Genomic DNA, 27554 nt, shown 5'->3' with positions numbered 1-27554 from the left:
GTGTAACTGTTAACAGGCCCGTTGCTATCTTTAACCCTACCTTTCCGGACTGCTGCTGTTTGAAAAAGACTGTACATTATCCTTTTTCCGAGCAGTCAAGCACATATCTGCCGGCCGCCGCGTTGGACCGAAGAGCCGCGTCAAACTCCACTGGCCGCGTTCAACACGTCAATTGCCATGGTTCTTCCGTTAGAAGCACACGTTATACGCACACGGCTCACTACACGACGGTTCACTTACAGCGACCTACGGTTGGTTGCTAAAACGGCCTTCAGCGACCTACGGTTGGTCGCTAAAAACTTTTAGCGACCCATAAGGATGGTCGTTGTAAGTGCCGTCGCTAAAGGCTTTAGCGACCGACATCTTTTTAGCGACCGACCGTCAATTGCTAATATTTTATATTTAGCGACCAACCGTGGGTTGCTATACTATAGATTTAGCGACCAACCGTAAGTCGTCATTCTATATATTTAGCAACCAACAGAAAGTCGCCCTTTTTACAGTTGCTATTAATAATAATATACATTTAATTAAGCACCACAAATCACAGATTTTTATACACAAATCATAAAAACATACACAGTTAATCAGTATACCACAGTCATAGATCCAACACAAAAGCACCACAATTATATATTCACAAAAGCATCACAATTATAATATCATTCACAACTAGATCATTTACACAAAAGCACCAAAGCTACAAAATAAAAAATTAGTATGGAATATAGATACATAACGACAAATACAAAATATCACCATGATATAAATATATAATATTATTATAAATATGCCTCGAGGAACTCCACAAACGAGGGGCGCTCTGCCATGAACTATCCATGCCGCCGGATCCGCCCAGTACACCCACCGCCACCACACAGGCATCATCTGCAGCAAATTTACTCAACTCATCAGGTATACGGATTGGTTTGGTTTGATTTGGTGATTTCACCAGCTCGCTAATGGATCCAATTCATTTCTCAGCCGATTCAGATGGGGGGGTTACCTCTCTCACGATTATGAAGCCAGAGAAGACGTTCCAAAAGATGAAGATGAGGAACGATAGCCATAAATTTCTGCATAGTCCAGATGGGGGGTTACCTGTACAGGGAGGAATTGCAATAAATTTCTGCATAGTCCACTCCAATTTCATATTCTGTTATGTGTGAACTGATGTCTAACATCCATGTTGCTGGGTTTTGTCCCTTGTTTATTTTAGGAACGCCTGGTATGGCCTGTTACAAAGTAATTTTCAGTATTTTCTTCTCTATGCATCTTTCAAATATAAACGTCTATCTTAGGCAATCTTACCTCAAAATACTTTATCATGTTGCTAGAGAGTGGACCTACCGAACCACTGTATATGAGCTGGCCACCTCTTTTCATAAGCAGAAGCTGAAATGGAACAAATTTAATTTAAAACTTAGGATGGTAATTCCGTAGTGCCTATACGTACTTGTATAAAAGAAAGACCAGTTTATCATGTAGTTCTTTGATTGTCTTCTACTTTAACTTACAACTGCATTTTACAACTTCATTCATACTTCTGTACATTTGTCCAATTTGACTGCTGTTTAAGTTTGTCGAGAATCATGTTTGTTTTAGTTGTGTAATTACCTTGACACCACTCCAGCATTGGACTATCATGTTTCTCAATTGCTTGTTGTGTCTATGTTTTGTCCACTTATATGGCTATACCATCTAAACTTGTTCATACCTCATCAAAAGATTAAAAAAATCTCAATGCTTGGTTGATGAATTGTGCAGACAACAGTTCGTCCAGTGTCAACCGTCTTTTGTACTGTTATCATGACAATAGCTGCAACACGAGCATCCAAGCCGGTGGTTGGCTCATCCATGAATATAATGGAGGGACTGGCCACTAGCTCCACAACGGCATGGACGGTGGGTGTACTGCCTCGAGAAAACAGAGACCATGCAGTCAGTACACATCCATCTGTAATTAGTAATTCATACAAAATGAAGAGCAACCAAGGAAGGAAAATAAGACTATTCAACACAATTGCTTCGTTGTCAACTACGCCGCCGAGGAGGGTTTCAGAGATTGAAGAGATGAGGGTTTCAGAGAAATTAATGGTAGTACGTGGATGGGGAGGGAGCCAGGCAGGTACTGACCTAACCATCAAGTAGCTCTTGGGGATGTGCGGCAACGGCGGCTCCCTCCTCCTGCACGGACGAAGATGATCGAGAGCGCACGGCAACAACAGCGTGAGCTACCTACCCACATTGCCCAGGCAGACAGAACAGAACAACAAAGTCGGGACGCCGACACGTCCGTCCTACTCACTGGTTTGGGGCCGCCCGGAGCAGGAACCACGTGCCGGCCTCGTGCGCGGGGGACGGCGGCACCACTGCCCGCGTCGGCGGCGGCGCCGAGGACGAGGACGACGCAGGAGCAGAACGCCGGACGCCGGGAGCAATGGAGCAGCCGCCGGGAGCAATGGAGCAGCCGCCGGGAGCAGTGGAGGCGTGGAGCGGTCGCCGGGAGGCGAGACCAGTGGACGGCGTTCTGGGAGCGAGAGGAGCGAGGCGAGGGAAGGGAGGAGAGAGGTGAGGGGAGAGGGGAAGGGAGAGATAGAGGCGGCGGCGGCTGGGAGAGAAGCCTGCGCGCGGCTGCTAGGTTTAGGTAGATGGGCCTCTAGTGGGCTTTAGGGTTAGGGATGGTTTTCTTTTTTTATTTATTTCGAAATGCATTTTTAAATTACTCAAAAGTTCATAAAAAATTTACCAAATAAATAATAAATATTTGAATAAATTATTACGAATGCAAATAAATAATAAACATTTGAATAAAATTTATTACCCTATTTATCGTAATAACTAAATTCATTATTTTTAGTTGATATCTTTTATAGTGTTACAACAACTCAGATATTGCATCATTTTCTGTAGGATGCTCGCTAAACTCATCATCATTGTTACCATGATTCACCACGCAATTTAGCGATCAATGTTTACTTGTTTTAATTAATTTTTAGTCACTAACATCTACAGGTACGTTCAGGCTATAAGATTCGATAGTGATCCTTGCTCTTTAGCGACCCACCGCTAGTCCCCGACGACATCTATAGCGACCAACCATAAGTTGTTAAATTTTTAGACTTTTAGTGACCAACCGACCGTTGCTACAAAAAGATTTAGCGACTGACCGTCGGTCCCTAACCTTTAGCAACCAACAGTTGGTACCTAATAAGGGTCGCTAAAGATCAACCGTCGTGTAGTGGCTATTCGAATTCCATTCTAGTTTTTTTTATATAAAAAATTCCATTGTAGAAGCTTCTTTCTCTCGTCTCTCCCTTGCCTCTCGCTCTGGGGAAGAACCTGGCCTCCGCATAATTTCTTGTACACGACGAGACGAGGGAATCAATGATCAATCTATACTCTAGAGCTTGCTTAGGATAGTTTCGTCAATATTTTTGAAAAAGCACCTCTATTTTACAAAAAGTTGACCAAGTAGTTCAGCATGAAATTTAGATTTACCAAATTGATATGCATCATTTTAGTAAAGCTCCTCGAGACGTACTCCATTATATTAGTTTGATGGAATTGTTAAAAACTACCCAAAATTACTCATCACGGTCACTGCTTACATAAAAAATAAAAAATGATCCATTCTTTTATTTCTCGTCGCTTCTTTCTTTCCAAACATAGGTAGCTATAGTTCGCAACCACGTCCCTTCTCCGATCGACCATACCCTGCCCTCGACCGGCCATGCTCCTCCCGCGTCGGCTGATCGTGCCCCATACTACATCTTGGCTTTTTTTTAGAAAGAGAATGAATCAATTATTTACATATGAGGCATATCCTAAAAGAAAAAAGTTCTAACAAAGTACTTTTACATGAATCCGAAGTTGCTGCGTAAGCTAAATATGTCATGCCTGATGGTGCCATAGAAGAGGATGAGAGGAGATGAGAGCGGGTTTAGAACCTCGCGGAGCTGAAGCCTAAAGTCAGGTGATGTCACACAATGAACATGAGTGTGGGTTCGGTGTCGTGGACCCAGTTGGGCTGTAAGTGGCGTGTGTGGGTGTGTTGATGAGTTTGGGCCAGCCCATATATATATATATATATATATATATATATATATATATATATATGCTTGTAATAGACTTGAAAAAGGGGTTAAAAAACAATAGAGAAAACTCGCCACATATCGTCGTTTTGCCAGTCCCTACGGCGAACTTGCACTCACATCGCGGCAAGCTCCCTCGCCGGCGGCAAAGGGCCATTACATCTGGTATCAAAGCTTGGCTTCCTCGGCGTGGGTTGATCCCCACCACGGCGGCTCCATCATCGCAGCAACGACGCCCGTATCGAAACCCTCGGCACAGGCAAAGTTCATTCTGGAAGCCAAGACCACCAATGAGAGGGAGGATGCAGATCGGTGATGATGGCGAAGATGGATCGACTAACTGAAAAGGTCATGGGGATGGACGAATTTCAACAACAACTGCTTGCGCAGGTGGGATTGGCGGCGAGCGTGGCGCAGAAGGCGATGGATGAAAGGGTGCGGCTCGCGCAGCAGTTGGAGCAAACTAGGAAGGAGGTGGCGGAACTGAGGCTGGAGTAGATGGCGAGGGATATGGAATCATAGGAGTCAGTGCTAGGCGTAAGGATTTGCAGTGGAGCGCCGCTACCTGCGCCACGGGAACCCAACCGAAGGTATGGAGGACAAAATCTGAATCGTAATCAGGAGGTTGGGGCGTAGTATAGAGGAGATGGAGGTATAATTTACCCATACCATGGATGTCATTTCCAAAATTTGAAGGGGGGCCAGGATTTTGATTGACAAGTGTGTTGATTATTTCACACTCTACCAAGTTCCAGAGTCAGTGTGGGTTGTGTCGGCCTCATTGAATATGGAGGGAATGCATCATAGTGGTTTCAGATTTTTAAGATTTAATATGACCTCAGATCGTGGGAGGAGTTTTGTGAGGCAGTGATGTTGAAGTTCGGGGCCGAGGAGTACTCTCAGGCTATGCAAACCTTGATGGAAGTGAGGCAGTCGGGATCTGTTGAGGAGTATAAGAAGGCATTTGAGGAAGCAAGGTTTGCTACATCATTACACAACCATGATCTGGATGAAACACTCTATGTGGCTCACTTCATTAAGGGCTGAAGCAAGAGTTGCAGGGACCAGTGCGGTCTCATTTACCTGCATCAGTAGAGCGTGTTGCGTTGTTGGCATGAATTCAGTAGGGTATCTTGGACAAACAGAGACATAATACATTAAAGACAATAAGCTAGGGTCGGTTTGGTAATGTTGTGTCCAAACCTGACAATAGGGGATCTTCCTCTATGCCTGATATCTCCAAGGAGATATTGGTGAAGGAATATAGTTGATAAAATGGGTTGTGTTACACATGTGGTGATAAGTTTGAACTAGGCCACCAAGCTCGATGCCCTAAGAAAGTGCAAATGCAGTTAAATGCCTTAATTACAGACGACCTAGGAATGACACTGTTAGAACAAGTGTTGACACAGATTGAGTAGGAGGAAAAAGGGGAGGAGGAGAGTCATTTGTTGTCATTGAATGCTATTAGTGGTACCACAAATGAGGAGTGTATGGCAGTCCAAGCTTTGCTTAAGAATCAGGTGATGCTAGTGTTGGTAGACTCGGGAACTTCCACTAGTTTTGTTAATAAACAGTTGGTGGATAGGATGGGACTGAAGGTGCAATCATGTGTTCCTGCTAAGGTGAAGGTGGCAAATGGGGAGATCCTGATTAGTGACCCCATGGTGAAATCCCTGGAATGGTGGGCAAATGGTCACACATACCAGAGTGATATGAGGGTGCTGAGGTTGGGATCCTATGATGCCATTTTGGGGTACGACTGGTTAAGGCATCATAGTCCATGAATTGTGACTAAGAAGGCAATATCATGAGTTTTGTGGATAGAGGGATGAAGGTTCAGCTGGTGGGGAACACTGAACAATAGAAGGCAGTAGCGGAGGTTTCTACTTTACAAGTGGAGAAGAGGTTATGTCACACCCGGGCTTTAAGGAACAAAGCCGGGTGCATCTCATACATGCGCCAAAGAAGACAACATATATAATAACAGAGTGTATAGAGATAAATGTTATAAAACATCAGAGTATTTATTACATAGCGGAAGACTTAATACAAAATAAAAGAATAAACATAAAACAAACTAAGGATCGTCGGCGCCAATGTCAACTGAGAAACGCCACCTAGATCAGATCATACTCCTCGCCTTGCGGCTCCTCCTGAACCACCTGTTCTTCTCCTGTGGGGGGGGGGGTGTGAGACAGCAAGAGTGAGCTCACATATGTTCATAGCTCAACAAGTCGTGGGGAATAATGTGGCATGAACTCACCAAAGGTGGGAGTTCATGAAGTGTAAGGCTGATCAATGAAGTAAAGGCTGAAGCTGAGCATTGCTTTTATAAGTTGGTCAGAATTTTATTAGCAATTACTAAGTGTAAGTAAATATCAAACCTTAATAATAATAAAGAAAAGTAATAGTAAAATAATCCCAAATGCGATGCAAATGTCAAATTAAATTTAAGTTCCATAAATTAATTGAGGGTCCGAGCTGCTCATGACCGTGAGCACGGCTAGTATACCAGTCTTACACTCTGCAGAGGTTGCGCATCTTTACCCACAAGTCATGTTACCCATCTGCCAAGAGATGGCCAATCCCATACACCTCTATCGAGGAGGCGAGGCAGGGTAACACTACGAGGCCTTTACAAAGTTCCACTAGCTTCAGAAATCCCGCTACAGTTTATAGGAAGCTCCAGTGCAGGAATCCCTCGCCTGACCGCCATCGCAGCAAAATCAACCCAAGGACCTCCCTACACTGACCACTCCCCTACTGCCCTTGCCCCTTTCAGGTAAGGAAGTCATCCACTAGCTTTCCTAGTTAATCAGCCAAGGGCGTCCCATTATACCCTTGTGGTAGCACTGTTTTCCCGGGTGGTCGCTCCATGTTCCCATTAACATAATGATCTTAACATGAGCAGTAATAATAAAAAGATAATAAAAGTGTAATTATGAATAGTGTATCTCCATACCCAAATCCACATAAAGCAATAGCAGGTACTACCAAAAAATATTTCAGTGGTAAACAAGGTATAAAGATAACCAAAACTGGGGTAACCTATTGGATCCCATCAAAATTAACCTATGCAGATCATTATAATTAACAAGAACATGACTGGGAAAAAGTAAGTGATCAAGGGCACAACTTGCCTTCAATGAGCTCCTGCGCAGCTACTTCTACTTGTTGAACCTCAGAATCCACAGTGGCTTGCTTGTCTACTCGCATCAACACAATACATACATAGTATAGCAAAAATTAACATTGCACCAAACATGTAAATAAAATACACAGTAATAATCTAGACATTAAAATAAGATCATAGGAACAGGAATAATTAATTTTGGAGTTATGGATTGCAAGTTATGAATTTCCTAAGGTTTAATGTGCTTGAGATAGGATTAAATTAGAAATTAATTTTTTTACTGTTTTCATGTTAAAACAGAGAATCTAGGTGATAGACATTAATATTACAAAATTTTAGAAATTGGAATGGTTCAATTTGGACTTTGTATGAATTTTCTATGAATTAAACACTTCTAGCATTTATTTTCACATTAAAAATCAATTTCTAATTTCATTTATCTGATTTTCTTAACCTTTGGACTGAGCGCACTAATACAGGGAAGAGCAGGGACCCCTGCGCAAGAATGTCCCAGACTCATTCCACTCAGTCACAGTACCGCGGGTTGATTTCCTTATTTCTTAGGGTCTCTTTAGCAAGAACGACAGGGCGAAGGGGTATGGCGAAGTTTGGGCCGCCAGATTACCATCGAACGGTTCTATCAAGCGCGGATCAAACAGAAACTAGATCGCAGCCATTGGATCCTTGTCTACGGTCCGGATTTAAAATACCCAGGCACACTCTCACCCGTCGAAGCACAGATCTACGGTCACAGTTCCATTGAACGAAGGGGGTAAGCTACCTTCTAATCTAGGCCGCCCACCATCAGATCAACGGCCAGCGGCCCTTCTTCCCCATCCGAACACCCAGTCGCGTTGGCTGGCCCTCCCCACTGTGGAGCTCACCCGCGAGCTGAAATTCCACCACCACCGAGCACTAATCTGAAATTAAACTGGTGCTACGAGATGAGGGATGAATGGAGAACATCCTGGAAGACGAATTACCTATAGGGGCGAGGTAGGGACCCAGGCCCACGGCGCACCGCAGCTCCGCCGTGGTTCTTGGACTCCAGCGAGAAATTGGACGTCGACCCTCGCCTGAATTCTTCTCGAAGGTTCACTCGTCGCAAGCGCTTGTCCAGGCGGACCTCGCAGACCTCACACATCGAGCAACGACAGCGCACACCGCGAGTTTGGGTTGCGGCGGCGCACCTAGTACGCTTTCTGGACTTGCCCCTCTCGATGAGTAGGTTGGATAAGGGGTGATTTGCTGAGGAATCGGCTCGGGCAAGGGTGCCGCGCCTACGGTTCTTAAGGGGAAGGAGAGAAGAGGCTGGGTCCACGGTGCGTGAGCGGCGGATGCGGGGAGGCCGTTGCGGACGGAGTTCGGCAGAAGCGCCCATGCTTATCGCGGTAACGATGCGTCCGACAAACCGGTCCCACATGGCAGTCAGGTCGCGGGCGTGGAGTGGAGCCTGTGCTGCGGTCGCGTGCGCAGCGAGCGCGCTATGTGGGCCGAAAACCGTCTAGTGAGCCCAGCGGGGTCGTTTTTGTTTTTTTCCTTTCTATTTCTTTTCTTCTCTATTTCTAAGTTTAATTTGAGTCCGAATTTTGAATTCAAATTTGTTCCAAATTTGTTCTCAATCATATTGTGAAATTAGGAATACCAACTTTGGAATATAATTATATTGTTTATATTTTATATCATTCCTCTACCTCTTATTTTCAAAACCCAAATTTTAATTCAGGGTTACCTCCATCCTTTAGAATTATTATTTTATTATCATCATCCTTATTATTTTATTTAATGCACAAACATATAAACTCCACATGGTGCATTTTATTGTATTTTGGTATCATTGGTTTTAATTAATCACTCTCAATTATATGTGTGTTCTTTTTATGATGCAAATATGGCACATAAAATAAGGAATTCACTATATATATTCCTTGTATACAATTTTGAGTATTACAGGTTACGAGGAAAAGATATCTGAATTTTTGCCTTGTTGGAGGAAGTTACTGAAGATAACACAAAGGAGGTCAATAGGGAACTGCAAGGGCTATTGGGGGAGTTTAGAGACATTTTTGCTACACCAACTGAATTGCCTCCATCTCGACCGTTTGACCATCACATCCCTTTGCTCCCAGGATCCATACCAGTCAATTCTAGACCCTATAAATATTCTCCCCATCATAAGACTAAGATCAAGAAGCAGGTGTCTGAACTATTGAGGACATGCTTGATCACTCCAAGAGTGAGCCTTTTGCTTCCCTGGTCCTCTTAATGCAAAAGAAGGATGGTACCTGGCGGTTCTGTGTCGATTACAGGAAATTGAACGACATGACCATCGAGAATCGATTCCCTATGCCGGTGGTCGAGGAGAATTTAGATGAGCTCGTGGGCACACATTTTTCCAGTCTGGATATGACATCAGGGTATCATCAAGTGCGGATGGGAGCCTCAGAAGAGTTCAAAACTAAGTTTAAGACCCACTAGGGTCATTACCAGTTCAGGGTCATTCCTTTGGGCTTACCAACGCTCTGGCCACCTTTCAGTGTGTGATGAACTTGGTGTTAGCTCCTTTTGTTCAGAAGTTTGTTATGGTATTTATAGACGACATTCTGGTCTATATTCCAACCTGGTAGTCTCATTTGGAGCACTTGAGGCTGGTGTTTACTACCTTAAGAGATCACAAATTCTATCACAAGGAGAGGAAATGTGTGTTTGGCAACAAGGAGCTAACTTACTTAGGTCATATCATCTCAGGGAAAGGTGTTGCTACTGACCCACAAAAAACGATGGCAATGGTCAATCGACCGAGACCAGGAAATGTCACTGACCTCAGGGGGTTCCTAGGTCTGATAGGATACTACAGGCGTTTTGTGCAGGGTTATGGAGTTATTTCTTGGCCACTGACAAAGCTATTATGGAAAGGGGCTTTCCATTGGACAGACGAGGCTGAAGCTGCTTTTCAACATCTGAAGCAGGCTATGGTAACTACCCTAGTACTCACCTTACCAGATTTTCACCTGTTCTTTGCTATCGAAACTGATGCATGTGACGATGGAGTGGGGACCGTGTTGATTCTACAAGATCAACCTATAGCTTACTTGAGTAAAGCATTGGGAGCCAAAATCAGAAGTTGTCTATATACAAAAAAGACTTTATTGCACTGATCATGGCTATGGATTGTTGGCTCCATTATCTTCAATGGGGGTGAGTTTGAAATTCGGACAAATCATAAAGCTCTTAGTTTCTTGGACAGTCAAGATCTCCACTCAGAGTTACAACGTAAAGCTATGGCAAAGTTAATGGGTGTGTAATGTAAGGTGGTTTATAAACAAGGTAGAGAAAACAAAATGGCAGATGCACTCCCTCGTGTGGGTTATGCAATGACATTGCAGTGATCAGTGAGGTTCAACCGATCTAGATTCAGGAAGTCATGAACTCTTATGTGACTGATACCGTTGCTCAATCCCTATCGGTTCGGTTATGTATACACAACCCTAATGAACATGGCTATTCACTGTCTCAAGGGGTCATCAAGAAAGATAATTATGATTTTGGTGGGCCAAAATTTTGCTCTCCAAACCAAATTGGTGGCAACACTGCATGATAATGCAGTTGGAGGTCATTCGGGGGTGCACGCTACTTATCATCGGCTGAAGAAATTGTTCTTTCGGAAGGGTATGAAAACTGATGTGGAGGATTTTGTCAAGCAGTGCCAAACCTGTCAAAGATCAAAAGGGGAAAGAGTGCATCCGACTGAGTTATTGTAGCCACTTCCAGTTCCCCAAGGTGCATGGCAAGACATTGCAATGGATTTCATCGAGAAGTTGTCCAAGTTCGAAGGCTTCGATACAATTCTCATTGTGGTTGATCGTTTCTCAAAGTATGCCCATTTTATAGCACTGAAACACCCCTTCACTGTTGCACATGTGGGCCATGTTCTCTTGGATCAGGTGGTCCGATTGCATGTTCTTCTAAAATCTATACTCAATGACAGGGATAAGGTCTTTACCAGCACTTTATGGACTCAATTGTTCAAACTCTTGGGGACTAAATTGAATCTCAATATGGCACACCATCCACAAACCGACGACCAAAGTGAGCATGTTAACCAATGTGTGGAGATGTACCTGAGGTGTCTGGTGCACGCTCAACCTACAAAGTGGAAAGCTTAGCTGTCTCTTGCCGAATTTTGGTATAATACTTCTTACCACTCCTCTTTGGCTTGCTCTACTTTTAAGGTGTTATACGTGTATGACCCTCCTTTTGTAGCTACATGACATATTCCATATGATGTTGAAGTTAATGTGGCACAACTTCTAGCTGAATGGGCTTAGTTTAATGAGATGTTGAGGGAGCAGTTAGCAGTAGCTCAGAACCAGATGAAGTTGAAGGCAGACCGTTTTAGAACTGAACGCCAATTCCAAGTTGGAGCGTGTGGGTGAAGTGGCTTATCGTTTGGAGTTGCCAGTGACTTCTTGAAAGTCACCTAGAGGGGGGGTGAATAGGCAAATCTGAAATTTATAAAGTTTAAGCACAACTACAAGCCGGGGTTAGCGTTAGAAATATAATTGAGTCCGAAAGAGAGGGCGAAAACAAATCACAAGCAAATAAGGCGGATGACACGGTGATTTGTTTTACCGAGGTTCAGTTCTTGCAAACCTACTCCCCATTGAGGTGGTCACAAAGACCGGGTCTCTTTCAACCCTTTCCCTCTCTCAAACAGTCACCTAGACCGAGTGAGCTTCTCTTCTCAATCAATCGGGACACTAAGTCCCCACAAGGACCACCACACAATTGGTGTCTCTTGCCTTGATTACAATTGAGTTGGAAACAAGAAAGAAGGAAGAAGAAAAGCAATCCAAGCGCAAGAACTCAAATGAACACAATTGTCTCTCTCACTAGTCACTATTTAATTGGAATGATCTTTGGACTTGGGAGAGGATTTGATCTCTTTGTTTGTGTCTTGGAGTGAAGTCTAGAGCTCTTGTATGAGGTTTGAAGGCTGAATACTTGGATGCATTGAAGTGTGGTAGTTGGGGGTATTTATAGCCCCAACCACCAAGTTGACCTTTGGTGAAGGCTTCTGTCGTATGGCGCACCGGACAGTCCGGTGCGCCAGCCACATCACCAGGCCGTTGGGTTCCGACCGTTGGAGCTTCAGACAACTGGGCCACCAGACAGTCCGGTGGTGCACCGGACAGTCACTATTCACTTTCCGGTGCGCCTTCTATGCCTGCTCTGACTTCTGCGCGCGCAGTCGCGCACTTTAGCGTTTCACTGTTCCTCTGCAGACGACCATTGGCGCTGTATAGCCATTACTCCATGTTGGGACTTGCTCTCCCGAGCAAGTTGATCCAATGGGGGAGTGAGAGCAACGTAAACAAGGTTTCAATTCGAGATGGCAAAAGCTCTGTTAATCTAGCCTCTCAAGGGCACTGTGCGGGGGTATTTATAGGTATCCGAGTGCCCAGCGTCCTGGGTTAAGGACGCATGTGCCCTCAGGCGCCTAGGTTATCCCCGGAATATTCCCATAAAGCAGGGTTACAGACAGTAATTACAGGGAGACCTTTACAAATTAGGCCAGTAATGCGTAGCGGCCACGCAGGGCCTGTTACATGGGACGGATCACACGTGGGCCTCCATGTTGGACGAGGCCGCGAGATGGGACGACCTCATCACAGGCCTTCGTCCGACGACGCGTGGGACGAAGGGTACGTCTGCCAGTCGTCTTGTCTCCGTTGGTGCAGCGAGGTTGGCGAAGGCATCGAGCGAAGGGTGGCGTCTTCGCCTTCGCCCCAACACTCCGCTAGCACACCGGACAGTCTGGTGCTACACCGGACAGTCCGGTGAATTATAGCGGAGTGGCTCCCAGAACTCCCGAAGGTGGCAAGTTCGGAGTTGGGTTCCCTGGTGCACCGGACACTGTCCGGTGGTGCACCGGACAGTCCGGTGCGCCAGACCAAGGCTGCCTTTGGGTTGTCTTTTGCTCTCTTTGTTTGAACCCTTTCTTAGTCTTTTTATTGGTTTGTTATGAACCTTTGGCACCTGTAAAACTTATAATCTAGAGCAAACTAGTTAGTCCAATTATTTGTGTTGGGCAATTCAACCACCAAAATCAATTAGGAAAAGGTGAGAGCCTATTTCCCTTTCAATCTCTCCCTTTTTGGTGATTGATGCCAACACAAACCAAAGCAAATATAAAAGTGCAGAATTGAACTAGTTTGCATGAGGTAAGTGCAAAGGTTGCTTGGAATGAAACCAATAATTATTTCTACTAGATATGCATGGATGGCTTTCTTCTTATTTAAAATTTTGGACCACACTTGCACCACTTGTTTTGTTTTGCAATGTTTTGGAAATTCTTTTCAAAGTCTTTTGCAAATAGTCAAAGGTATATGAATAAGATTTTGAGAAGCGTTTTCAAGATATGAAATTTCCTCCCCCTGTTTCAAATGCTTTTCCTTTGACTAAACAAAACTCCCCCTTAATGAAATCCTCCTCTTAGTGTTCAAGAGGGTTTTAGATATTAATTTTGAAGAGGGTATACCAATTTGAAATTATATCAATAATAAGATACCATTTTGAAATCTTTAAAAAACACATCTTTAGTACAAACTGAAAGACTACAATTTTTTGAAATTGGTGGTGGTGCGGTCCTTTTGCTTTGGGCTAATACTTTCTCCCCCTTTGTCATGAATCGCCAAAAATGGATACTTGTTAGTGAAATATAAGCCCTTTTTCAAACTTTCTCCCCCTTTGGTAAATAATATAGGAGTGAAGATTATACCAACTTGGAGAACGGTGTGGAGCGATGGCGAAGGATGAATAATTCGATGGAGTGGAGTGGAAGCCTTGTCTTCGCCGAAGACTCCAATTCCCTTTCAATCTATGACTTAGCATGTAATACACTTGAAAATCACATTAGTCATAGCACATGAAAGAGAGATGATCAAAGGTATATAAATGAGCTATGTGTGCAAAATATCAATCAAAATTCTTAGAATCAAGAATATTTAGCTAATGCCTAAGTTTGGTAAAAGTTTTCTCATCTAGTGGTTTGGTAAAGATATCGGCTAATTGTTCTTTGGTGTTAATATAAGCAATCTCGATATCCCCCCGTTGTTGGTGATCCCTCAAAAAGTGATACCGAATGACTATGTGCTTAGTGCGGCTGTGCTCAACGGGATTATCCGCCATGCGGATTGCACTCTCATTATCACATAGGAGAGGAACTTTGGTTAATTTGTAACCATAGTCCCTAAGGGTTTGCCTCATCCAAAGTAATTGCGCACAACAATGGCCTATGGCAATATACTCGGCTTCGACGGTAGAAAGAGCTACAGAATTTTGTTTCTTGGAAGCCCAAGACACCAGAGATCTTCCCAAGAACTGGCAAGTCCTTGATGTGCTCTTTCTATCAATCTTACACCCTGCCCAATCAGCATCTGAATATCCAATTAAATCAAAAGTGGATCCCCTGGGGTACAAAAGGCCAAACTTAGGAGTATAAACTAAATATCTCAAGATTCGTTTCACGGCCCTAAGGTGAACTTCCTTAGGATCGGCTTGGAATCTTGCACACATGCATACTAAAAGCATAATATCCGGTCGAGATGCACATAAATAGAGTAAAGATCCTATCATCGACCGGTATACCTTTTGATCTACGGATTTACCTCCCGTGTCGAGGTCGAGATGCCCATTGGTTCCCATGGGTGTCTTGATGGGCTTGGCATCCTTCATCCCAAACTTTGAAAGAATGTCTTGAATGTACTTCGTTTGGCTAATGAAGGTGCCCTCTTGGAGTTGCTTGACTTAAAAGCCTAGAAAATACTTCAACTCCCCCATCATTGACATCTCGAATTTTTGAATCATGATTCTACTAAATTATTTACAAGTAGATTTGTTAGTAGACCCAAATATGATACCATCAACATAAATTTGGCATACAAACAAATCATTTGCAATAGTTTTAGTGAATAGAGTAGGATCGGCTTTTCCGACTTTGAAGCCATTAGCGATAAGAAAATCTCTTAGGCATTCATACCATGCTCTTGGGGCTTGCTTGAGCCCATAAAGCGCCTTAGAGAGTTTATAGACATGGTTAGGGTACTCACTATCTTCAAAGCCGGGAGGTTGCTTAATATAGACCTCCTCCTTGATTAATCCATTGAGGAAGGCACTCTTCACGTCCATTTGATAAAGCTTGAAGCCATGGTAAGTAGCATAGGCAAGTAAAATGCGAATTGACTCAAGCCTAGCTACGGGTGCATAGGTTTCACCAAAATCCAAACCTTCGACTTGTGAATACCCTTTGGCCACAAGTCGTGCTTTGTTCCTTGTCACCACACCATGCTCATCTTGTTTGTTGCGGAAGATCCACTTGGTTCCTACAACATTTTGGTTAGGACGTGGAACTAAATGCCATACCTCATTCCTCGTGAAGTTGTTGAGCTCCTCTTGCATCGCCAGCACCCAATTCGAATCTTGAAGTGCTTCCTCTACCCTGTGTGGCTCAATAGAGGAAACAAAAGAGTAATGTTCACAAAAAATGAGCAACACGAGATCGAGTGGTTATCCCCTTATGAATATCACCGAGGATGGTGTTCACGGGGTGATCTCGTTAGATTGCTTGGTGGACTCTTGGGTGTGGCGATCTTGGACCCTCATCATTTTCCTTGTCTTGGTCATTAGCATCTCCCCCTTGATCATTGTCCTCCTCTTGAGGTGGCTCCTCTTGATCTTCATTTTCATCATCTTGAGCTTGATCCTCATCTTGAGTTGGTGGAGATGCTTGCATGGAGGAAGATGGTTGATCTTGTGCTTGTGGAGGCTCTTCGGATTCCTTAGGACACACATCCCCAATGGACATGTTCCTTAGCGCGACGCACGGAGCCTCTTCATCATCTAGTTCATCAAGATCAACTTGCTCTACTTGAGAGCCGTTAGTCTCATCAAACACAATGTCACAAGAAACTTCAACTAGTCTAGTGGACTTGTTAAAGACTCTATATGCCCTTGTGTTTGAATCATATCCTAGTAAAAAGCCTTCTACAGCCTTAGGAGCAAATTTAGATTTTCTACCTCTTTTAACAAGAATAAAACATTTGCTACCAAAGACTCTAAAATATGAAACATTGGGCTTTTTACCGGTTAGGAGTTCGTATGATGTCTTCTTGAGGATTCGGTGAAGATATAACCGGTTGATGGCGTAGCAAGCGGTGTTGACCGCCTCGGCCCAAAACCAATCCGAAGTCTTGTACTCATCAAGCATGGTTCTTGCCATGTCGAGAAGAGTTCTATTCTTCCTCTCCACTACACCATTTTGTTGTGGTGTGTAGGGAGAAGAGAACTCATGCTTGATGCCCTCTTCCTCAAGAAAGCCTTTAATTTGTGAGTTCTTGAACTCCGTTCCGTTGTCGCTTCTAATCTTTTTGATCCTTAAGCCGAACTCATTTTGAGCTCATCTCAAGAATCCCTTTAAGGTATCTTGGGTTTGAGATTTATCCTGCAAAAAGAATACCCAAGTGAAGCGAGAATAATCATCCACAATGACTAGACAGTACTTACTCCCCCCGATGCTTATGTAAGCTATCGGGCCAAATAGATCCATGTGAAGTAGCTCCAGTGGCCTGTCAGTCGTTATGATGTTCTTGTGTGGATGATAAACACCAACTTGCTTCCCTGCTTGACATGCGCTACAAATCCTGTCTTTCTCAAAATGAACATTTGTTAGTCCTAAAATGTGTTCTCCCTTTAGAAGCTTGTGAAGATTCTTCATTCCAACGTGGGCTAGTCGGCGGTGCCAGAGCCAACCCATGTTAGTCTTAGCAATTAAGCAAGTGTCGAGTTCAGCTCTATTAAAATCAACTAAGTATAGATGACCCTCTAACACTCCCTTAAAGGCTATTGAATCATCACTTCTTCTAAAGACAGTAACACCTATATCCGTAAAAAGACAGTTGTAACCCATTTTACATAATTGAGAAACTGAAAGCAAATTGTAATCTAAAGAATCTACAAGAAAAACATTGGAAATAGAATGGTCAGGAGATATAGCAATTTTACCAAGTCCTTTGACCAAACCTTGATTTCCATCCCCGAATGTGATAGCTCTTTGGGGATCATGATTTTTCTCGTAGGAGGAGAACATCCTTTTCTCCCCAGTCATGTGGTTTGTGCACCCGCTGTCGATTATCCAACTTGAGCCCCCGGATGCATAAACCTACAAAACAAATTTAGGCCTTGTTCTTAGGTACCCAAACGGTCTTGGGTCCTTTCACATTAGAAACAAGCACCTTGGGTACCCAAACACAAGTCTTGGAGCCCTTGTGTTTGCCCCCAACATATTTGGCAACTATTTTGCCTGATTTGTTAGTTAAAACATATGATGCATCAAAAGTCTTAAATGAAATGTTAGGTTCATTTGATGCAATTGGAGTTTTTTTCTTAGGCAATTTAGCATGGGTTGATTGCCTAGAGCTAGATGCCTCACTCTTATACATATAAGCATGATGAGAGCCAGAGTGAGACTTCCTAGAGTGAATTCTCCTAATTTTGTGCTCGGGATAACTGGCGGGGTATAAAATATAACCCTCGTTATCCTGGGCCATGGGAGCCTTGCCCTTAACAAAGTTAGACAATTTCTTAGGGGCATTAAGCTTGACATTGTCTCCCTTTTGGAAGCCAATGCCATCCTTAATCCCAGGGCGTCTCCCACTATAAAGCATGCTTGTAGCAAATTTAATTTTTTCATTTTCTAAGTCATGCTCATTAATTTTGGCACTAAGTTGAGCTATGTGATCATTTTGTTGTTTAATTAAAGCTAGGTGATCATGAATAGCATCAACATTAATGTCTCTACATCTAGTGCAAATAGTAACATGCTCAACATTAGATGTAGAGGGTTTGCAAGTATTTAATTAAACAATCTTAGCATGTAAAATATCATTTTCATCTCTAAGATTGGAAATAGAAGCATTGCAAACATTTAAATCTTTAGCCTTAGCAATTAATTTTTCATTCTCATTTTTAAGGCTAGAGAGAGATGCATTCAATTTGTCAATCTTAGCAATTAAACTAGCATTATTATTTCTAAGATTAACAATTGAATCATCACAAACATTTGATTTCTCAACCTTAGCAATTAATTTGACATTTTCATTTCTAAGGCTAGAAATAGTGTCATGGCAAGTGCTTAGCTCACTAGTTATTTTTTCACATTTTTCTACCTCTAGAGCATAAGCATTTTTAACCTTAACATGCCTTTTGTTTTCCTTAATAATGAAGTCCTCTTGGCTATCCAAGAGTTCATCCTTCTCATGAATAGCACTAATCAATTCATTCAGTTTCTCTTTTTGTTGCATGTTAAGATTGGCAAAAAGAGTGAGCAAGTTATCCTCATCATCACTAGAATTATCCTCATCACTAGAGGTTGCATACTTAGTGGAGGATCTTGATTTTACCTTCTTCTTCTTGCCATCCTTTGCCATGAGACACTTGTGGCCGACGTTGGGGAAGAGAAGGCCTTTGGTGACGACGATGTTTGCGGCGTCCTCGTCGGAGGAGGAGTCGGTGGATCTCTCGTCGGAGTCCCACTCCCGGCAAACATGGGCATCACTACCCTTCTTCTTGTAGTACCTCTTCTTTTCTCTTCTCTTTCCCTTCTTGTCGTCGCCCCTGTCACTATCACTAGACAAAGGACATTTAGCGATAAAATGACCAGGCTTACCACATTTGTAGCAAACCTTCTTGGAGCAGGGTTTGTAATCCTTCCCCCTCCTTTGCTTGAGGATTTGGCGGAAGCTCTTGATGATGAGCGCCATTTCCTCGTTGTCGAGCTTAGAGGCGTCGATGGGAATCCTACTTAGTGTAGAATCCTTCTTTTCTTCTTCCGTCGCCTTGAATGCGACGGATTGCACCTCGAGTGTTGAGGTGGCGCCTTGCTCGATGATTTTCTTGGAGCCTTTGATCATCAATTCAAAGCTCACAAATTTTCCTATCACTTCCTTGGGAGACATTAGTTTATACCTTGGATCACCACGAATTAATTGAACTTGTGTAGGGTTAAGAAAAACGAGTGATCTAAGAATAACCTTGACCATCTCATGGTCATCCCATTTGGTGCTCCCGAGGTTGCGCACTTGGTTCACCAAGGTCTTGAGCCGGTTGTACATCGCTTGTGGCTCCTCCCCTTGGTGAAGCATGAATCGACCGAGCTCCCCCTCGACCGTCTCCCTCTTGGTGATCTTGGTTACCTCGTCTCCTTCGTGCGCGGTCTTGAGCACGTCCCAAATATCCTTTGCACTCTTCAACCCTTGCACCTTATTATACTCCTCTCGACTTAGAGAGGCAAGGAGTATAGTAGTGGCTTGGGAGTTGAAGTGTTGGATTTGTTCGACCTCCTCCGAATCATAATCCTTGTCCCCTTCCTTTGGTACCTGCGCTCCATACTCAACAATATCCCATATGCTTTTGTGGAGTGAGGTTAGGTGATGCCTCATTTTATCACTCCACATAGAATAATCTTCACCATCAAACATAGGTGGTTTGCCTAATGGGACAGAAAGTAATGGAGTGCGTTTTGAAATACGAGGGTAGCGAACGGGCATCTTACTATACTTCTTGCGCTCATGGCGCTTAGAAGTGGCGGATGCCGATTCCGAGCCGGAGGTGGAGGGTGACGAAGAGTCGGTCTCGCAGTAGACCACCTTCTTCATCTTTTTCTTTTTGTCACCCTTCCGTTGGGACTTGATGGAGGAAGAGGATTCCTCCTTGTGCTTGTGGGCGGACTCTCTTGAGTGTGTTCTTCCCGAGCTTGCGGACTTGTCGCCGGTCCCGATCTCCCTCATGGCGGATGCTCCCGACATCACTTCGAGCGGTTAGGCTCTAATGAAGTACCGTGCTCCGATACCAATTGAAAGTCGCCTAGAGGGGGGGGGTGAATAGGCAAATCTGAAATTTATAAAGTTTAAGCACAACTACAAGCCGGGGTTAGCGTTAGAAATATAATCGAGTCCGAAAGAGAGGGCGAAAACAAATCACAAGCAAATAAGGCGGATGACACGGTGATTTGTTTTACCGAGGTTCGGTTCTTGCAAACCTACTCCCCGTTGAGGTGGTCACAAAGACCGGGTCTCTTTCAACCCTTTCCCTCTCTCAAACGGTCACCTAGACCGAGTGAGCTTCTCTTCTCAATCAATCGGGACACTAAGTCCCCACAAGGACCACCACACAATTGGTGTCTCTTGCCTTGATTACAATTGAGTTGGAAACAAGAAAGAAGGAAGAAGAAAAGCAATCCAAGCGCAAGAACTCAAATGAACACAATTGTCTCTCTCACTAGTCACTATTTGATTGGAATGATCTTTGGACTTGGGAGAGGATTTGATCTCTTTGTTTGTGTCTTGGAGTGAAGTCTAGAGCTCTTGTATGAGGTTTGAAGGCTGAAAACTTGGATGCATTGAAGTGTGGTGGTTGGGGGTATTTATAGCCCCAACCACCAAGTTGACCATTGGTGAAGGCTTCTGTCGTATGGCGCACCGGACAGTCCGGTGCGCCACCGGACACTGTCCGGTGCGCCAGCCACGTCACCAGGCCGTTGGGTTCCGACCGTTGGAGCTTCTGACAACTGGGCCACTGGACTGTCACTATTCACTGTCCGGTGCGCCTTCTGCGCCTGCTCTGACTTCTGCGCGCGCAGTCGCGCACTGTAGCGTTTCACTGTTCCTCTGCAGACGACCGTTGGTGCTGTATAGCCGTTACTCCGCTGGCACACCAGACAGTCCAGTGAATTATAGCGGAGTGGCTCCCAGAATTCCCGAAGGTGGCAAGTTCGGAGTTGGGTTCCCTGGTGCACCGGACAGTCCGGTGCGCCAGACCAGGGCTGCCTTTGGGTTGTCTTTTGCTCTCTTTGTTTGAACCCTTTCTTGGTCTTTTTATTGGTTTGTTGTGAAGCTTTGGCACCTGTAAAACTTATAATCTAGAGCAAACTAGTTAGTCCAATTATTTGTGTTGGGCAATTCAACCACCAAAATCAATTAGGAAAAGGTGTGAGCCTATTTCCCTTTCACTTCTCAGGTGCACCCCATATTTCATGCGTCACAACTGAAGCCGTATACTCCAGATTACTCCCCTATCTTTTCCAATCTTCCTAGCTACTTAGATTTGAGCAGTCACAATGTCACACCTTTGGAGATAATGGATCGTAGGTTGGTGAATAAGGGCAACCAAGCAGTTCCACAGGTGTTGATCAGGTGGAGTCATATTCCAGCATATGCGACAACCTGGGAAGATTATCATGTCCTTCATCAAAGCTACTCGGATGCCCTTGCTTAGGGACAAGCAAGCTCTGAGGGGGGCGATGTCACACCTAATGGTGCCATAGAAGAGGATGTAGAGGAGATGAGAGCGGGTTCAGAAGCTAGCGGAGCTAAAGCCTAAAGTCGAGTGGTGTTGAACAGTGAACATGAGCATTTGTTCGGTGTCATGGACCCAGTTGGGCTGTAAGTGGCGTGTGTGTGTGTGTTGAGGAGTTTGGGCCAGCCTAGTAAGGGTGATATATATGCTTGTAACCGACTTAAGAAAGGGGTTAAGAAAATAATAGAGAACTCGCGACATATCGTCGTGTTGCCAATCCATTGCGGCGAACGCGTGCTCACGTTGCGGCGAGCTCCCTCGCCGGTGGCCAAGAGCCATTACAAAATAGTTTTATGACAAATCTCAAATTCAACAGTAAAGCCGATTATCTTAGATCTATTTTTTATTAATAGAGCTATTTCAAATGTAAACATATTTTATGCTCATCGAACCCCGTGTTCATATTTGCACTTTAAATCTGGTGCATTCGTGAGCAATTCAACATTAATGTTGGAGGGGGTAAATAAAAGTTTACTATCAAAACTGAGAAGGAAAGGTGGTAAGTGAAAAATTACCTCGAATTACTCACATACCTACTAGATTTTAATTGCTCATATGAATAGTCTAATATGAGTACAAATTACGTTCCCATTTCAAATATGAGAACATATGAAGTGCACATAAGCCTTTGATGTACATGGTGTACATATTAAAATCATGTTCATCCATCCGAATCCAAAGGTCTCCTACATCTATACTTTTCATGTATATAAGAGGATAATAATGGTCGAGAGTAATAGTGGTGGGTGTTTGTTTTACAAAATATATAGAGCAACAAGTAATGTTGGACCCAAAATGGGGACTATGTGTACCAAAGCCTTGGCTCATTTGGAATGCATGAATTTCAGAGAAATCATACAAGAATTTTACATAAATAATTTTATTTTCACTAGAAAAAACATAGAAAGAAAACAGGGAAAAAATCCCGTATTTCAAAGGGCCCTTTATGTGTACCTCACATATTCCTTTCAAACAGACCTTGTAGAGGCCATTTGAATTCCTGTCTGGCTCGTCGTCTCTTTATAGATTCAGACAGAGCAAGAAAAACGAGGCCTGATTTCTTGCAGGGCGTGCGGCGGCAGCGCATGCGGGTTCTCTCCTTCCCCCCTTCCTCTCCCTCTCTCCGGACAACACCCTCTTCCCTTCTTGCACCCTCGTTGTTGTTAGATTAGAGTACCAATATATAGTTCCCCACATCGGCCAGGAGCCCAGGAATCCTCGCATCCCGACATCCGATTTCTCTCCCTCTCCCTCCCTTCCCTTCCTCTGCTTCCGGGGAGGAGGAGAGGAAAGAGACGAAGGGCGCGCCGGGAAGGAGGACCAGGAGGGGAGGCACACAACGCTTCCTCTTGCACGCGGGAGTCCTCAAGCCTCCTCCTTGGCCTTGGCTCCAATTCGGGGTGCCATAACACGACCTCTGCCGGCGGCCGGCCACCGGCACCCATGTCGCCCTTCTACCTCGCTCGCGGTGCTTCCAAGGTCCGTACGTCCCGTCCGTGTTTTGGCGCTTGGATTTCGTTCATGTTTTCGATCGAGGCCTCACCCGATCCTGGTTCAAAAGGCTTGACTTGGATTTTGAGGATCGGGTTTATTTGCCGTGCAGCTAGTGAGAAGGATTACCTCGGAGACATCAGTCGAGCTCAAGATTCTCTCTGAAAAATGGCGGCTTCTCCTCGCTGGCGTCATTTTTCAGGTAAATATATCCCGACTGCAAGATTCCTTCCCTACCACACTCCCATGGGATGATTCATATGCCTTTCCAGAGACATTTTTTTGGTTGTGTACAGTACTAAATTGATAGATGATCAGCTGGGTATGTGCAGTTTTCCTCCGCGTAAAAATTCTTCTTTACTTATGTTATTAATGGTGTAAACAGTACATTCATGGTTTGGCCGCTCATGGGGTTCATTATTTGCACCGGCCGGGGCCCACCCTTCAAGATCTTGGCTTCATGATTCTTCCGGTATGTCTACAGATTGATTGAGAACCAATTCACAACATCCGACACTATTAAATTCAATACTGGTAACGTTATCTTATTTGTTTTTTTTGTTTGCTGAATTTGATGTAGGAGCTTGGGAAAGAAAGGGGTTACATCAGTGAGACATTGTTTACGTTCATCTTCCTCGCCTTTGTGTTGGTACTAATCTTTTTTGTTTGGTTGTTGTCTTTCTTTTCCCTTCGGTGGGGGTAGATGGCCATGACTGCACATTGGGAATTGGCTATTTGTTTTAAACCAACTGACAACTGTGCAGTGTATACCTGACGAATTACTATGTCATGCTTTATTCACAATGTACTCTTCACTCGCATTTGCATTCTCCTGTTGCTACCAAAATTTTCTTATTCCTGAAATGCATCTATTTTGTTCTAATCTGCATGTTTAGCCTAACTCATTTTTTTTACGGAGGTAACCCTGCTTTTATAAAACCTAACACGTCTTACAAAAGAAGTAACCTAACTCAATTGTGACAAGATGATTCCAATTTGCAGTTGTTTTTTCCCACAATGGACCAATCTTTTGTCCTAACTGCAAGTTTTGCATTGCTCAATTGTCAGTGTCAATTTTGCTTTGCAGTGGACATTTCATCCTTTCATCCTTCAGACTAAACGCTTCTACACTGTTCTGATATGGCGCAGGGTACTTGCATTCTTATGTGTGAGTGTTTCTTTATTGCATGATTTTTTATGTGATTTCCTGATCAGATGATACCTTGATTTCTACTCTACAACTTACTGGGAATATATAACTTTTTTGGTTTCTTCAGGTTTCTCAGTTTCTTCGAATAATAACATTCTATGCAACACAGCTTCCAGGACCTAATTATCATTGTCGAGAGGTATAAGATTTTGTTGTAAGTTAATTACTATGTGCAATGTCATTATCACATGGAAATACTTTATTGATCTCGTATTGCGCAGGGCTCACATCTGGCTAGATTACCACCACCCCAGAATGCAGCTGAGGTCTTCCTGATTAATTGTAAGTGGTGATTCCCTATGCGTTGATATATTGTGCTACTTTTTTTTATGTCCAAATATCCTGAGCTTGTTCTGTCATTTGACTACAGTCCCAAGAGGAGTGATTTATGGATGTGGTGACTTGATATTTTCATCCCACATGATTTTCACCCTAGTTTTTGTCATTACATACCAGAAATATGGAAGCATGAGGTAAAGATTTGTTGTCCATATGTTTTCTTGTTTGTGTCAGCGTATTTGTGAAATATATGTTCAATGATGTTTAAGTCCTGTTTTTTTTTTTAAAAAAAATCATGTCAGGTTTTGTAAGATGCTTGCTTGGTGCGTGGCTATTGTTCAGAGTCTTCTTATTGTATCTTCTCGCAAGCATTACAGCGTTGATGTTGTTGTTGCATGGTTAGTAAATGTTTATTTAACTGGATGATTGTGCTATGTTTTTTCCCCTTTGTTGATGTATCTTCCTTGCGTAGGTATACGGTGAATTTGGTGGTCTTTTTTGTGGATAAGAAGCTTACAGGTGGGAAAGAATGTCCGCCAATATTGGAGTAATGTTTTGGTATGTAGTTACATATATCACCAACACTTAATTTCGTCCTGTAGAACTTCCTGATCGATCGGTGGGGTCCACATCAATACTTCCTCTGAGTGCAAAGGATAAAGATACCAAGTTGAAAGAAGAAAATACGAGATTGCTGAATGGTAACTCTATGGATTCAGCTGATCGGGTATGAAATTAACATGATGCGAGATGGCTATGATTTTGTTGAGCTATTTTGCTTATTTCCTGAACTGAGCAACATTGTTATGCTGCGGTGCAGAGACCACGAACACAAATGAATGGAAAGCAAATTGATAATGAAAGCCAAGTTGATAGTGAAACTGTGAAAGCATGATATACTCTGATGGAGGGGGTTTTGTTTGCTAAAAGCTGTTCAGACAGCTAAGGCCCTGTTCGTTTGTTACGGATTGATGGATCGGAACGATTCCTAATCGGATTGCTTTAGTTTATATAAACCTCAGCTGGAACGATTCCGGGGATTGCTTCTCTAGTTTATATAAATCTCAACGGGAACGATTCTGGATGTAATTCTACACAAACGAACAAGGCCCAAAGAAGAAATATGGGATGCCACGCGCTTTGGTGCCTAGCTCCTTGATGACTTGATGACATAGCTACGAAGGAAATAGCTTTACATCTCGCTGTTCTAGGCAGCAGAAGTTTTGTTTGCACTTTGCAAAACTGTATATCCTTCTCAGCTGTCTCATTGTAACCCATTCTTTTTCTGGTTTCTTTCCTTTATTTTCCAGCTTGGAGTTCAGATTCTTTCTTTATATTAACTGTGAATAGATAGTACACATCTGAGGTTCTTTGCATGCGAACAGTATTCGTATAGTCAATATAAAATTGTCCTTATAAGCAAAAGGTTTTATTATTCCAAGTCAACTAATTATTCAAGTCAAACACCTCTAGGCTTTTCTAAAATAAATTGTCCAAAAAAGGTTATAATTTAATTAGCAACAAGTGAACAGGCACGTGCGTCAGCAAGTGTATAAAAATGCTTAAACAAAAAAGATTTTGATATATATGAAATAATTATAGTTGTTTTGCTCAGAACATAACTACACGACTGTAAACTGTAACATGAAGTTAAGTTGGGCGGATTATATTTATTCACAGTACTCACTCTATTACATAAAAGAGTAATTTTAAAGTAGGACTAAGCAAAATTATGTTGAGTTTGACCAACTATAAATAAAAATTTATCAATATTTATAGTATTAAATAAGTATACCTAGATTTATTTTATACTATATTTATATATACCTATTTAGTACCGTAAATACATCTAGAACTTTATTCTTTTCTGGCCAGAGAAAGTAAACTATTTTTTTCGAGCAATTTAGGTGGATCCAATATAGGATAACTAGTCGGTTGCTCGTGCGTTGCGACGGCTTACAACAATACTCACGTAAACTATCTATAAAAAAATCTCAATATTTTTTATTGATTGTCTCCGCTCTCTTTGTAATATTTTTTGATTTAGCTAACTAATGTTATTGTTTACTTCATCCAATATGTCTTGGTACAACACGACCAATGAAGTGAGCGATTAGAAAAGAGTTCACAACGACTGACTGAACGAAGAGATATTATAGAATGACATAATTCCACCATACAGAGACCAAATAAGAGAGCTTGTGAGCTCAAGTTTCTAAAATAAGTCACATGAACTCAAACTTATAAAAAAGATAGAGCAAAATATGAAGTGGTTGCTAAAGTCAGGCATCAATAAAAACTAGATGCGCTCCATATAAATATGCTACTTCGTAGCAATTACTAACGTTTAAAACCAACAAATAAACTTTTATTTTACTGTTAGTGTGACAAATCATTGTTGCTCCATCCAATTCAGCAACCTCAAATACCATGGAGTCCATTGCGTCAATGTGGTCTCAGAAACGACCTAATACTTGCAAGAGCCAAGAATATCGTGCCGTGCTTGGCCTGTAGCCTCGGCCCGTAGTGTTGACCCGACACGATTATATTTTTTTATTTTACAAAAAACGTATATACATATATACAATTATATTCAATATTAAAAATATCTGAGCATGATGTTCTACTAGTTAAACAGCTTCACCTAGTGTCTCCCGCCCTTCTTCCATCAGGGCATAGGTTCGAACTCCACCTCCTGCACCGTTTTTAACAAGTCGGCCCAACACAGTCAGCAGGTCGGCATGACGTGCCTGGGCTAGAGCTGTGGCCCGCGGGCGTCTGGTCCGTGCCGGGCCGCCGTTTGGCCATCTATAGGCATGCAACAGGTTAATTTGAAATAGCCGTGAGGAGTTATTTGTGAAAAGATGACACGAGACTGCGGAAGGACTGTTGAAACTGATGCTTTAAGTATAGTAGAGATTCATCTTTTCAT

At 43.0% G+C, this 27554-nt stretch overlaps 1 protein-coding gene and 1 long non-coding RNA gene across 2 annotated transcripts; one reads left to right on the top strand and one right to left on the bottom strand.

Moving 5' to 3' along the window:
• Positions 1-772: 772 nt before the first annotated feature.
• Positions 773-1748, bottom strand: LOC109943684 (uncharacterized). The gene is made up of 3 exons (XR_002749738.2): positions 1312-1748; positions 1007-1235; positions 773-888 (listed from the first exon to the last, which is right to left on the bottom strand). It is a non-coding gene; the product is annotated as an uncharacterized lncRNA (long non-coding RNA).
• Positions 1749-22664: 20916 nt separating this feature from the next.
• LOC100192955 (Phosphatidylinositol:ceramide inositolphosphotransferase 1) lies at positions 22665-26041 on the top strand. Its single transcript, NM_001138133.3, has 12 exons — positions 22665-23121; positions 23246-23335; positions 23519-23605; positions 23714-23782; positions 24221-24301; positions 24411-24482; positions 24565-24625; positions 24714-24816; positions 24925-25020; positions 25095-25141; positions 25225-25349; positions 25443-26041. Exons 1-12 carry the CDS (start codon positions 23086-23088, stop codon positions 25515-25517), a joined length of 942 nt encoding a protein of 313 aa, NP_001131605.1. The 5' UTR covers positions 22665-23085; the 3' UTR covers positions 25518-26041.
• The last annotated feature ends 1513 nt before the right edge of the window (positions 26042-27554 follow it).

The sequence above is a fragment of the Zea mays genome, chromosome 1 (assembly GCF_902167145.1).
Source record: "Zea mays cultivar B73 chromosome 1, Zm-B73-REFERENCE-NAM-5.0, whole genome shotgun sequence".
Taxonomy (NCBI): domain Eukaryota; kingdom Viridiplantae; phylum Streptophyta; class Magnoliopsida; order Poales; family Poaceae; genus Zea; species Zea mays.
This window is presented reverse-complemented; position numbering and strand designations above follow the sequence as displayed.

Excerpts from the sequence above, each read along its gene's own strand:
- LOC100192955 (NM_001138133.3), top strand. The coding sequence starts at position 23,086 with ATGTCGCCCTTCTACCTCGCTCGCGGTGCTTCCAAG. Across the intron at positions 24,302-24,410 it reads GGGTACTTGCATTCTTATGT|GTTTCTCAGTTTCTTCGAAT; the intron begins GTGAGTGTTTCT and ends TGGTTTCTTCAG. Across the intron at positions 24,817-24,924 it reads CAGAAATATGGAAGCATGAG|GTTTTGTAAGATGCTTGCTT; the intron begins GTAAAGATTTGT and ends AAATCATGTCAG.